Source organism: Symphalangus syndactylus, chromosome 14 (genome assembly GCF_028878055.3).
Source record: "Symphalangus syndactylus isolate Jambi chromosome 14, NHGRI_mSymSyn1-v2.1_pri, whole genome shotgun sequence".
Taxonomy (NCBI): Eukaryota; Metazoa; Chordata; class Mammalia; order Primates; family Hylobatidae; genus Symphalangus; species Symphalangus syndactylus.
Genome location: NC_072436.2, coordinates 90,930,945 through 90,943,597, shown reverse-complemented (window position 1 = coordinate 90,943,597; position 12,653 = coordinate 90,930,945). Strand labels below are relative to the sequence as shown.

Below are 12,653 nucleotides of genomic sequence, written 5' to 3'. Positions count from 1 at the left end.
AAATATATACATCCAGAAATCACTTTTCTTAAGATCAATTTCCTTTTTTATACATAGAAATTTGAATAATCTATCTTTACAAAAAAATGAGATTTATTCCACAGAATCCTTAAGGCCTGAAACTAGAAATTTTTGGGAAACCTGGTTTATAGTAAGACAAAAATGGCAACATTATAGCTAGAGTAATGAGGAGTATGTGTGTGAATGTGTGTGCATGTGTGTGAATGTGTGTGCATGTGAATATTGCGGCATTCCTTCCAATTCTCTCTCAGAAGTTGCTGAGTTTGCTGGGCATGGTAATTCAAGCCTGTAATCCCAGTGCTTTGGGAGACTGAGAGGGAAGTGTGGCTTGAGGCCAAGAGTTCCAGACCAGCCTGGGCAACAAAGGGAGGAGATTCTGTCTCTACAGAAAATGTAAAAAATTAGCCCGGCATGGTGGTGCATGCCTATAGTCTCAGCTTCTGGGGAGGCTGAGGTGGGAGGATCACTTGAGCCCAGCAGTTTGGGGGTGCAGAGAGCCATAACTGCAGCACTACACTCCTGCTGGGCAATAGAGAACCTAATTAAAGAAAATGCTGAAGTCATTCTTTTCTTTTCCTTTTCACTTTCCTTTTCCTTTTCCCCCTTCCCCTTTCTCCTTCCTTTCTCCTTTCTCCTTTCCTTTCCTTCCTTTCCTCCTTTCCAAATTAATAGGTAAAGCTAAGCTATTAAATAGTTCCAGGAAAATTTAGCAATAACTTGGGGGTGAACTTACTTGACTAAGTAATCAAAACCCTCATGAAAACCTTCTTTCTTACATTCTTCCATGTATGTTAATATTACTCAATTGTCAACTGATGCTTAACACAGCTACTATGACTTCCCTGCAATACCTATATTTTGTTTCTTATTTTATTTAGTTAACAACTATTATTTTTACTATTATTATATGGTAGTTGCTGTGCTGTACACTTTACACATACATTTCATGTAATTTATTTCTCATAACACTCTGTGTTGTAGGTATTATCATTACAGGAAAGAAAATTAAGTCTCAAAGAGCTTAGGCTATTTAGACTTTATAAATGGAACAGCCAAAATTCAAACTCAGGTCTGTCTATGGCTACTAACATTTTATATACTCAGTGTATCTGCATTTATCACTGTGGATCAATTTATTATTGTTTCTGATTTTATTCCTGTGTTAAAACACTTAGCACTTTAGGTGTGTTTTCTTTTTTTTTTTTCTTTTTTTGTTTTTTTGTTTTTTGAGACAGAGTCTTGCTTTGTCGCCCAGGCTGGAGTGCAGTGGCGCGGTCTCGGCTCACTGCAAGCTCCGCCTCCCGGGTTCACGTCACTCTCCTGCCTCAACCTCCTGAGTAGCTGGGACTACAGGCGCCCACCACCACGCCCGGCTAATTTTTTGTATTTTTAGTAGAGATGGGGTTTCACCGTGTTAGCCAGGATGGTCTCGACCTCCTGATCGCGTGATCCGCCCACCTCGGCCTCCCAAAATGATGGGATTACAGGTGTGAGACACCGCACTCGGATTTTAGGTGTATTTTCCAAGCAGTTGCCCAGTTCTACCCCTTCCAGCCACATTCTTCTTCACCTGCTGCCAACTCTCTGTCCTTTGCTGTGGGAGTTAACATTCCCACAGAATCTTAGAAAAGCAGTGAAGAGTTGTAAAAATAATATCAAATTATGTATTAGGTTCTAGTCTATGTCCTGCACCTAACTTTTTGAGTGACAGTTCGCAGTTCATTATCCTCTGCTAACATTCCTTTATCAGAAACATGATAGTGACACATAAATTATTTATATACCAGGGTTACTGTGGGCATCAGATCAGGTAGGGCATTCAAAATTAAAGTATCTGAGGAGGATGAGGACTTTGTAAAAACAGTGATTATCTGATTGTTTTCTCTACATCTTCCACACAGAAGGTACTGAATCAGCAGCTGTCCCAACAATTATACAGTTTTGCAATATGTACTGCACACAGTGTCTCAATCATCTGCGGCAGTGACCATCAAGGACATTATTTCCCTGGGAGTAGTTGTATTTGAGGACTTCCCTTTCATGAAAGGAGGCCTTGTGAATTCAGGTGGCAAAAATGGTCATTTGCATTGTAGGGCATGTTGTTTCAGGCCGTTAATTGTGGTGCTGCATGTGGAGCTTGTTTCTGTTTTTCTGTGAGACATTTTATCTTTAATGGATCAGTACTCTCTGGCTCCTACAGTTGGAGTGAATTACATTTCTTTCTCTTTCAAAATTTTATTATGATATTTTATGTTTTAGGTGTCATAAAATCAATCATCTAAGACTATTCTTTGGTAATAAATAGCTGACAGCAAGGCTTATTATATTGGTAAAAACTCCTTTGATTAGGTTTCATTGTTTCTTTCTAAAATTGTTAAGTCAATTTTCCCCCACTTCCTTCCCTGCTCTGCAATTGCACAGTGTACTCCGGATGAAATCCAAAGTAGACTTTCCATTGCAGAGGTGCATGCTGGGTCCTGGGTGCACCCCTCCTCCACCAGAGTGCCCGCACAGCATCTATATAAACCCGAGTCATTCTGTGTAATGGGGCAGTGTACAATTTTCCTGATTTAGAATTGGGTCTCTTTGCTTTGGGTGATCATCTTTATATTCCTGTCATGAAGCTATTGCTGTCTCAATTTTCTTTTGTTGGGAAAAAGATCAGATTCTTTTTGGTGAAAGTGCAATAGCTAAGGTGAAAGATTAGATAACCTCCCCTCTGAGCCCATTAGAAGGAAGTGTGTCAAGTCTAGCATTAGGAAATACGAAAGACAAGGCATCCATCATGGTGGGGAGGCTGTGTGGGTAGGTGTGCCTGGTAAGTCATGCTGCTGGGAGTATTACTGAGTGTCCTAGGAAGGAAGCAGGAAAGGTAATCATTTCTTCTCTCGAAAACACTCTCCCTTTCTTTCTCTCTCTTTTTGTTTAGTATAAAAAGCCTAATTTTTTTTCCCTCCAAAAATTAAGAAGAGCAGATGATATGTGCCCTCCTCCTACCACAGGAACCTAAATTTATCCAGCTAAAGCATTGCTCCTGTCTTAGTGGTCACTGAGAAAAGTTTTATGCTGACAGAATTTAGAAATACTTTGAACAACTTGCTAGATGCTAAAGTATCCATCACTACCATTTCCCTATCTTGTTTGGGGATATTTCCATTTACGATATGGTTTACTATTTAGTTAATTTGGTACTACTAATAATAAAAGCTAATTTATGTTATCAAAGCTTTCCTGTGGTAGACTATGTTAAGTGCTTTAGATGCATTGTCTCATTTTTATCAGCACAGCAATGTCATGAGTATTGAACATTATTCCTTTCATTTTGCAGATGTAAAAAGCTAAGTACACAGAGATTCAGTGATTTGCCTCTAATTACACAGTAGGTGGCCAAATTGAGATTTGAACACAGGCATTGGGATTTCTCAAGTTTACTCGATGAAACAAAATATTTTAGGGTGCTCTTAGATGTGACAAATTCAGTATTTTTCTTTCTCCTAGTTTTTTTTTTTTTTTAATGTAATTAATGGCCTCTGGCTGTACTGGCATCTTTAATACACCATTTTTAACCTGGAAAACGTAAAGTATTCTGGTCTTTGCTATTATATTGCCAGTGCCAGTCTTCTTATAACATTTTGTTTATGAGTAAGGAGCAACTCATGATGAGAGTGATCTAATCGACAAGTTACTGTGTTGAGATGAGAGCTGAAGGCTAAAGCCAAATGTAGCATTTGCTGCCCCTTGGAGCATATGTGCCAACAATGAAAGCATATTGGCTCTTCATGGAGGCAGCATGTCCTGTAGATTGGAATTCAGAATATGCTGGCTTACCTCTGATATCATCTGAGCAAATGTAATTAATGAGGTACCAAGAGAATGCCACAGGAAGCCAATTTCATTATCAAAACAGGTATTTGACACAAATTACAAGACAACGTGACTATCCTTCCTGGATTTCATGTTTTCATAAGAGGTAAACTTACCTTATATTTTTCTAAACCTGTGCTACATTCCTCCCTTCAAGGTGGTTAAATATTTCAGAGCATGGATGTGCATCTTGTCTTCTTCCAAAGCTCAACAGGACATGTGCCATACTGTTAAAAGGCTCTTATATTTTAGCATCTTCCAATAAGAAATTGTGATGTGAAACCGATTATTAATGCTCTAAGGCTGGATACATACAGGCTGCCTAAAAACTTATGCTGTACTCACTACTGAACAGTTTTCTGTTGCTTATTGTAGGAGGTTTCTGTATTAGCAACCATCTATTTTTTACAGACTTCAAGTAAATGCTTGATCTCACTTAGCAAACTCACTTATATGCTAAGTAATTATTATAAGTGGCCAATCATATGTTAGTTAAAACATTTTAACAGAGCCCACGCTCTCTAATACCTAAAGAGATTGTGCTGATTTTTTACTCAGATCAAATGTGTAATGCCTTATGAGCGAGCTCACTACAAGGCAGAATAATGCCTCCATTGGCACATAACCAATGCTAGTAGCAGTGGGTCCTCCACCTATCACTGGATGTGTCATAATTATTTGTTAAACCCTTAGTATATGGTATGTGTCAGACACTCTGCCAAGCGTTGTGTATGAATCCTCTTTTTCCAAATCTCATAATTAACCATATTCTCCCCATTTTACAGACTAGGAAACTGAGCATCAAAACTGCTAAGTAACTTTCCCAAGACCAGGAAAGTCCTGCATCTCAAACTAGTTCTATATAATTCCAAAGTCCTTGCCATAACTAATATTCATTTCTGGTGACATGTCACACTTCTTTTAAAATGTTGTTAAGAGCTTTTCTAAAGTGTGACAACCATTATTTTGTTTAAAAAAAAAAAAAAGTCCAAACCTCAGAAAAGGGTCAAAATAGTTCAATTAAATACAAATTGCTATATTCTAAAAAAAAAAAAAAAAAAAAAATATGCACACAGACACGCACACACACACACACACAAAAAATACCTTTTGCTTGTGATTTTGTTTTCTGCTGAACTCCGGGTAGAAACTAATTTTGTTGAATAAAAACTGGTTGCTGGGAAAGTTGATGTCAAGTTGACCAAACAAAGATAGGCTTCTTCCTGCCTCTTGGCCCCTGGCCTTCCATTTCTTAGGGGATTTGTAATTTCAAATACTTTATCTGTCCCTTTGATGTGTAAATATGGAGGACTTGGGAGCCATCTCTTTGTAATATAAACATCAAAGAAGATAGCGCCCCCTATCTCCTAATTTCTGTGGAAAGGGTGGGAACCTAACTTTAGTGGGCTCCGAGCTCCAAATTGTAAAACTATCCCCCTGTCATGAAAGCATGAGATAGTTTGTTTACATTTCCTTTGGGTGAAGCCCATTTGCAAGCACAGTTGGTCCCAAATCCATCCACCCCAGCACTTTTTTGTTAGTTTGTTTTCAGTGAGTGGCGCTCAGGCTGAAATCTGGCCCACCTCTCCTATTGCAACAGCCTTGACTAAATCTTCCTTGCCTGTTTAACTTTGTTCAATGTAATTTTTATTCTGACATTACTGCCTTCAGAAAAGCAGGGGAAAAGTGAGTCAAAATGATGTCTGATAAATCTATTCTACTTTAACCATGTACTACTTATTTTTATTCCAGTGTTCTGGAGAATTAAAGTTATATGGAAAAAACATTTCCTACACCAGCATGTTGCACACTGAAACCCAGCTAGCACATCAGTTTCCAACTCCAGCTGCCCCATCCCGCACCTGAATGATGAGCTGGGCCCTCAGCGCTGACTCTAGACTGGTACACAGGAGATGCTCTAGGCGTTCCCTCAAATGGAACACTCATTGCTACTTTTTTTTTCTGGCGGCAGCTCAAAATCCTCCATTTTGACAGCAACGTGTTGACTATTATGGGCTAATTAAAGTCACTTTTGAATAATTACATAATAAATAACACACATTTAAATGTAGAATAAAATTATTTTCTAATCAAGCTCTAAAAATATGACCCAGCAAGCTAGTCCTTTAAATGATTGTGATGACTTATTTAATGAAAAGATGCACCTTGTTCAATATACATATCTTTATTCCTAATGTGGTTAATGGTACCAATTCAATAGAAATTCCTTGATCTTTTCTCAAAATAGCACACTGAAAAACCACTCAAAATCGCATGGTAATTGCAACAAATTTAGCTTAATGAATAGTAATACATGTAAAGAATATGACATGAAATTATTTAAATGAACTTTTGAAAAATCGATTCTATGTTTGTGAAGTGCCTGAATTTTAGAGGAAAAACCTTCTGCATTCCAAGAAACTATAAGCCTACCTTTTCTAAACTAGAGAATACACCAGCTCTCTCATATTACATGACATAACTTAATCTCTCTGAATCTCTTTAGCTATGAAAATGCTTCATAGTTTCATAAACTAATGACATAGAATAATGCTTGTAAAGGACTAAGAACAATGATGAGCACAGAATAAATCTTCACCAAATACTAGTTATTATTGCTATTTATCATTGCTTATATAATCTGAACCTTGATCAACGTGATTCCTCTGATAGGCAATCAACAGTTGTCTTTTGAGTGGTTGTACTGATGACCTCATCTCCTGTGTTGCAGCTAAAGAGATGCCACAAAAATGGGTGATCCTTTTCTTCCCCCCATGACTAATGAGATTTTTTATTATTCAATGGAGCTTTTCTTTTCCTAGTTTGACAAAAGTTTAATTGATCTGAAAGTGGCCTAATATCGCATTAGCTACCCATCCCCTAACCACTCACAGAGAATTGACATATTATTCTTAGCACTGTAAATCTAACAGGAAATTGTCCTTCCTAAACAGGGCTCCAGAAAACAGGAAGCAGGTCTGGTTCCCTTTGTAACAAATGATAAATTAAGAGTTATTTATTAGGGAGCTCCTACAGCAAAAAGGGTCATTATCTTCATTTAGGATATTGAATATCAACATAAAACTCACCTTTTTAAAACTTCCTCAGGAGTTTTGAGAAAGGGTTCTATTTGGAAGAGGGCCCCCAAACTAAGAGATACTGACATGATTAAAGACCTTCTTGGAACTTGAGTGGTTTTGCAGTGTTGCCATTTTGTCAATTTACTAAGTGGATCTAAAATGTAAAATTTCAAAGACATTTTATAAAAACTTATATTCGTGTGAAAAACAAAGTCTTGGAAAATATGTGCGTGTGTGTAAAAATAATACAAATAGTAATAACAGGAAACACTCATATAACACTTATTTTGAGCAAAACATTTTTTTATAACATACTTTTCATATATTAACTCCAGCAATCACATATCTAGGCTGAGAAAAAAAAATCACAGAAGCTGTAAATGTTTTTTGAGAAAAATTGTGAAAAAAATGTTATCTATCTCTCATGTGTCTAGGCTTCTTAAACTGGACACTTTAGGACAACAGTGGCCTGTGACCTTGTTACCAATAGCTGGTTCAGATTTCTACCTGTTCACTAAGAGCTGGGGTTCAATTAGCCCTCCTCAATCACATAGCCAACATTTTATATTCTGAAGCCATCCTTTTGTAATCTGAAACTGATTACATCAATGTGAAGTTATCATCCAATGCTAACTGTGCAGGACAGTGTGGCTGAAATCAAGTATAATTGAGTTCCATGTGTTCCCACCCAGGAGGTTGACTCTGATCTAGTTTTAACATGTACAGTTCCCATCAGGAGGCCTGAGTGGTTTCATCAGTTGCCCACCAATTTTCAGCCAGGAAAAGTAACAGCATCATGTAAAAGGGAAAATAGCTTGGAAGATTCTTTTTGTATAACTGAATTTGGGAAAAAAAAGCCACCATTTCTGTTCTAATTTATGCCAGACATTGCAATAAATGTCTTCAATATATTAATTAATATAGAACTGAAGGTATAAACTTTCTATTTTTGCTCCCAGAGCTCAGAAGAGAAGTAGGTATATAGTGATACTCAATACTTGATCAATGTTGAAGCTGACAACCCACCAAATATGTAACTTCCCTGTTCATTAAGAGTTCTGAGTAGAACCACAGGTAATTCCAGTTTATCAAATATTTGATAAAAGGAATAATTTACTAGGACTCAAGATGATGCTAGATTTTTCCTGTTTCTTCCACTAACAGCTTTAGGAAGCTTTAGGAAGGTACCTAAATGGGGATCATTTTCAGAGAAAAAGCCATATTTTGAAGGTGGGGGAAGGTCAGAGTGATTAGAAAACTCATCAGTAAATACTTAGGGAGATTTGGGCAACGCACCTATAAAGGTAACGGTGCATCTCTTTACAAAGATTTGCTTTCACTTGCCCAAGGACTAGCAAATGTGCATAGAAGATATGTCTGTTTTAGAATATTTACCTCAATATGTTAGTTTTATAAAAAGCCAGTATCCCAAAATATAGCCTAATATGTGAAATAATTTTATTAAGATATTTCTAACACCTAATAGCAGCAGCTACAATTATCCAATGTCTAATAACAGCAGCAGCTACAATTATTGTCTGTATTATTTTATATTTGCCTTCAAGATGAATTGCAAGCAGGAAAAAGCGATTTAAGAAAACCAATACATTAGGAAACAATGACCTGCAGGAGGGGCAGCCCATGATGAAACATTATTCAGGCTTAAACAGGATTCAAAACAAAAACAAACAGAAAAACACAACTCCTATTCCAAGAAAAAAGTTGGAAAATAGAAAAACATCATATAAACTAAGAATTTCATTAGAAGCTATCACATAAATAGAACCAATTTCTGCCCAAAGAGCCACCTGCATATGAAGCATTAAAGACAGGCTTGAAAAAAAAAAAAAAGTAATGGGGAGTTGGGCAAGAAAAAGCTAATGTAGAAAGAGATTTAACATCAGAAATTGAAAGTGAAACAATTCATGGCATACATTATCAAGACCAGGGGAGATAAGATCACAGGACAGGTTTACAGTGAATGATCCCATTAACACAAAATAATCTGAAGTTCTTGTTTTGACAGGAATTGATGAATTGAAAACTGAAGAGTGAGGAGGGACACACTGAAAGAGAGGAGAAAAAAACTAGGATCGGTACAAGAGTGTTAAAGTAGCTGTCGTTAGATAGAATCAGTAGCTGGTGTGTTTTGTCTTTTGGGTAACAGACTTTGGTGCAGTAGAACAGAATTAAAATTGACAGAACAAGTCCATGCAGGCAGCAAGAAAAACAGGGTTCCTGCTTCATTAATGAATGAGAAACAAATAGATAAGTAAGCATGATTCTCTCAGATAGTGATAGTGTGGTAAGGAAAACAAAGGTAGAAAGATTCCCTGGAGTATGGCAATTAATAAGCTGCTACTCACTTTCACTTTCCATTGTGCTATGATATTGAACAAAGCAGACAAAAATCCCGTGAACAAGGAGAAGACAATGGCAAAAGGGTTACCCCATCCACTTTTTCTCTCCTCTCCTCTATCTTCTTCCTCCACTATCTTGTTCTTAGGTCTCGTGTCACCAGAGCAAAAGACAGACAGTAAACTAGTCCATAAGGAATGGTTAATCAGACCTATAAGCAATGGCTCGAAGAACTGGATCATTCAGCTGAGCTCAAGAAGAAAAAGTGACAATTTTAAGTACAATTAGTTACTGTGATTCACTAGGTACCCAAGGTAAGGATTCTGCAAGAAGAGTAAGATAGCCTATACTTAGACAGTAAAAGAGGGTTTCAGCAAGTCCTGTAATTAGTAAGAACTTTGACAGTTTTCATCACTGTATTAATACTGTCTAAAATATTGAAAAAATGATTTACCCTCAAGAAAACACTAATTTGGAAAACAAAATCAATTATACATAACACACACCCCGATATACAAAGACCAGACTTTGGTACATGGACAACTCATGCTAGAGGATCTCAGAGAAGATGAGATAGAAAAAAGAATGTCCTGGTGCGAAAGATTAACACCAGGAAGGTTGGGCATGTGAGCACAGAAGAAATGGGGAAGGGAAATTTGAGGGTGGGAAAAGGCAGAGAGATGGGACCGATCTAATGACAGAAAAGCAATAGCAATGACTTTTTGTTGTTGTTGCTAACTAACAGATTAAGCAATACCAATGAAAACAAAGGCAAGATCTTAGTAAAGGGTCCTAGGATAGTGCCATGATGTGACTGTATCTGTCATGACAACCAAGAGGGAATGATTGCAGACGTCAATGAGCTGGGAGAATGGAATGGATGATCATGACAGAGCTGGTCATTGTGAATGATAGACGTTTCTGGGGGCTGAGAGTCCTGACTGGCACTGCGGAGCCTAGAGGAAAGAGGACCAGAGCATACCAGCCTGGTATCCCACGCCCTCTCCTGTTGTGAGATGCCTGCCGAGCTCTTCCCTCTCCCTGGCACTCAGCAGCTGCTAAGCACTACAGTCAGTGGTTACAATCAGTGGGGGAAGTGATATTCAAATATTCAAAATGAGATGCAAGATATACATCCTGACTTACTCTAAAGAGCAGATTTACTCTAAAATGGTATTCTTCACAAGAATGCAAATTCATTACTTTCTTGCGACATGAAGTTCTCCTGGGATTCTAGGTGACGTCAACAGACACCACTAGCAGAGAGTGGTCAGTCCATATCCACCTCACTGATTTTGTTAATGCAAACAATATTATTATTATTATTTTGAGACAAAATCTCACTCTGTCACCCAGGCTGAGGTACAGTGGCATGATCTTGGCTGACTGCAACCTCTGTCTCTAAGATTCAAGTGATTCTCCCGCCTCAGCCTCCTGAGTAGCTGGGATTACAGGTGCACACCACACCTGTCTAACTTTTCTATTTTTGGCAGGGGTGGCGTTTTACCATGTTGGCCAGGCTGGTCCTGAACTCCTGACCTCAAGTGATCTGCCTGACTCAGGTTCCCAAAGTGCTGGGATTACAGGCGTGAGCCACTATGACCAGCAAGGAATATTATTGAATTTAAATACTGCTTTACCGAAAACCAGACCAAGCCAAAACTAATGGAAATGAGCCTAACACTTGAAGTTATGAATATTTGGAATCAAATCTAGGCTATGAATTCATTCATTTTTCAGGGTCTACAGCCACCACTTAATGGTATAAGGGCTGTATGGTAACAGTATTTACGTTAGTCACATCAGAAGATGCAAACATATCATAAAGAAGTAAAATGCTTCAGCTTGAATTTTAGGGAAACATGGCAAGACTCAAATATTTCTCTATTAAATATATCAAGGAGTCTACCTGCTGTTTGCTTTACTACTGCCATAATACTCTCACTTCCGAAATTCAGAAATATATCACTTAAGGTAATTTGCTGGCAGAGTGAGTGGTGGGGACTTTTTGTCAGTAGAAAGGTCAAATAATTTTGCACAATGTGCTGCAATTTTTTAGCTTTATAATTTTACTATAAGTGACCCAAGGGAAGCTCATTATATTGTTACACACAAAAATTATGTTGTGAGCTAATGGAAAGTGAACAGTAAGGTAGCAGCCCTGTGTGCTATACCCACTGCTTTTTCTGAAATACATAATCTTGGCATGTTTTAATTTTTTTCAATAAATGTGGAAAAATTTATGTAAAAAAATAAGAGTCCCCATCTCACAATCAACCATTGTATAGGAGGGTAGCCTTCTAGACATGAATATAAGGCCCTTCTAAGGAATATAACATGCAACAAAGATTTACAGTAAAGCCAAGGAAGTAAGAAAAAAAGTCGACTAACCTAACCCACCTGAGCTCGGCTCACAGGGGTCAATGTCCTCATCATCGCTGGGACACTCTGCTGAGGCCACAAGGATGTCATCTGTGGTCTGCAAAAGAATCACATTCAGTAGATTAATTTAAAGGGTCCTAACAGATTCTCTCATCTTTGTCTCATTGACAAGTGAAACACAATTTGTTTATCAAGAAACCAAATTCACTATTTCCCTTTGTAAAGACACAGCTTACATTTTAGATCCTTCATAGAAGTAACTGGCTATTTGTGAAAACTTGATTACACTTTAGTTTACATGAGGACGTAGAAATGGTGACAGCCAGCTTGTAGATACCCATCCACTCAAATGCAGATAGAAGCTGCACACAGTATCATACAGAGGTTTAAAACAACCTGGCAGAAACAGATGATTTGAAATTTATTACAGCCTGGAGTGCTACAATGTATGCATCAGTGGGCTTTATGTAGTACTTGTGCTTGGCTACCTAAAAGCAGAATAGCCAAACCTTTTACATTCACGACTATGTAGAGTTTGATGAATCTTTGAGATATAGCTTGTTATTGTAGGAAACACAGATTAAGTAGAGAATTAGATAGCTCTTTCATCGGTGCAAAAAGGCAAGGAAATACAATCCATTTAAGAAATTTTTCATTTTCATTATGATTTCACACTTGAAGCTCATTTTTGTAATGTTCAGGTAGCAGGTATTGCTTCCCCATCATCCCTTTCATCATTATGGTTTCATAATAAATGAAAAGTGTACTCAAAGTGGGGGAGGGGAAGAGGTGACAGTTTTCTCTGTGACATTCTAGTTGCTTCATTGCACTTACAGCAAAAAAGATAACTATCACTGTAATAAAAAGCAGCGTCTGTAAATCCTAGCAGTTAGTCATATAATCAACACATTGATAAGCACGAAAGGTTGTTCTTTATTGCTACTGACA

General features: G+C 37.7%; 1 protein-coding gene across 27 annotated transcripts in view; it reads right to left on the bottom strand.

Moving 5' to 3' along the window:
* NRXN1 (neurexin 1) overlaps positions 1-12,653 on the bottom strand; it is a 1,136,968-nt gene that overhangs the window by 12,983 nt on the left and 1,111,332 nt on the right. For 17 of the 27 annotated variants that reach the window (XM_055242605.2, XM_055242606.2, XM_055242615.2 and 14 more), the window contains one exon: positions 11,715-11,802. In XM_055242605.2, coding sequence (XP_055098580.1) covers positions 11,715-11,802 — 88 coding nt within the window. The remainder of the gene's footprint in view (positions 1-11,714; positions 11,803-12,653) is intronic. The other 10 variants (XM_055242608.2, XM_055242612.2, XM_055242609.2 and 7 more) reach the window with 1 other exon arrangement.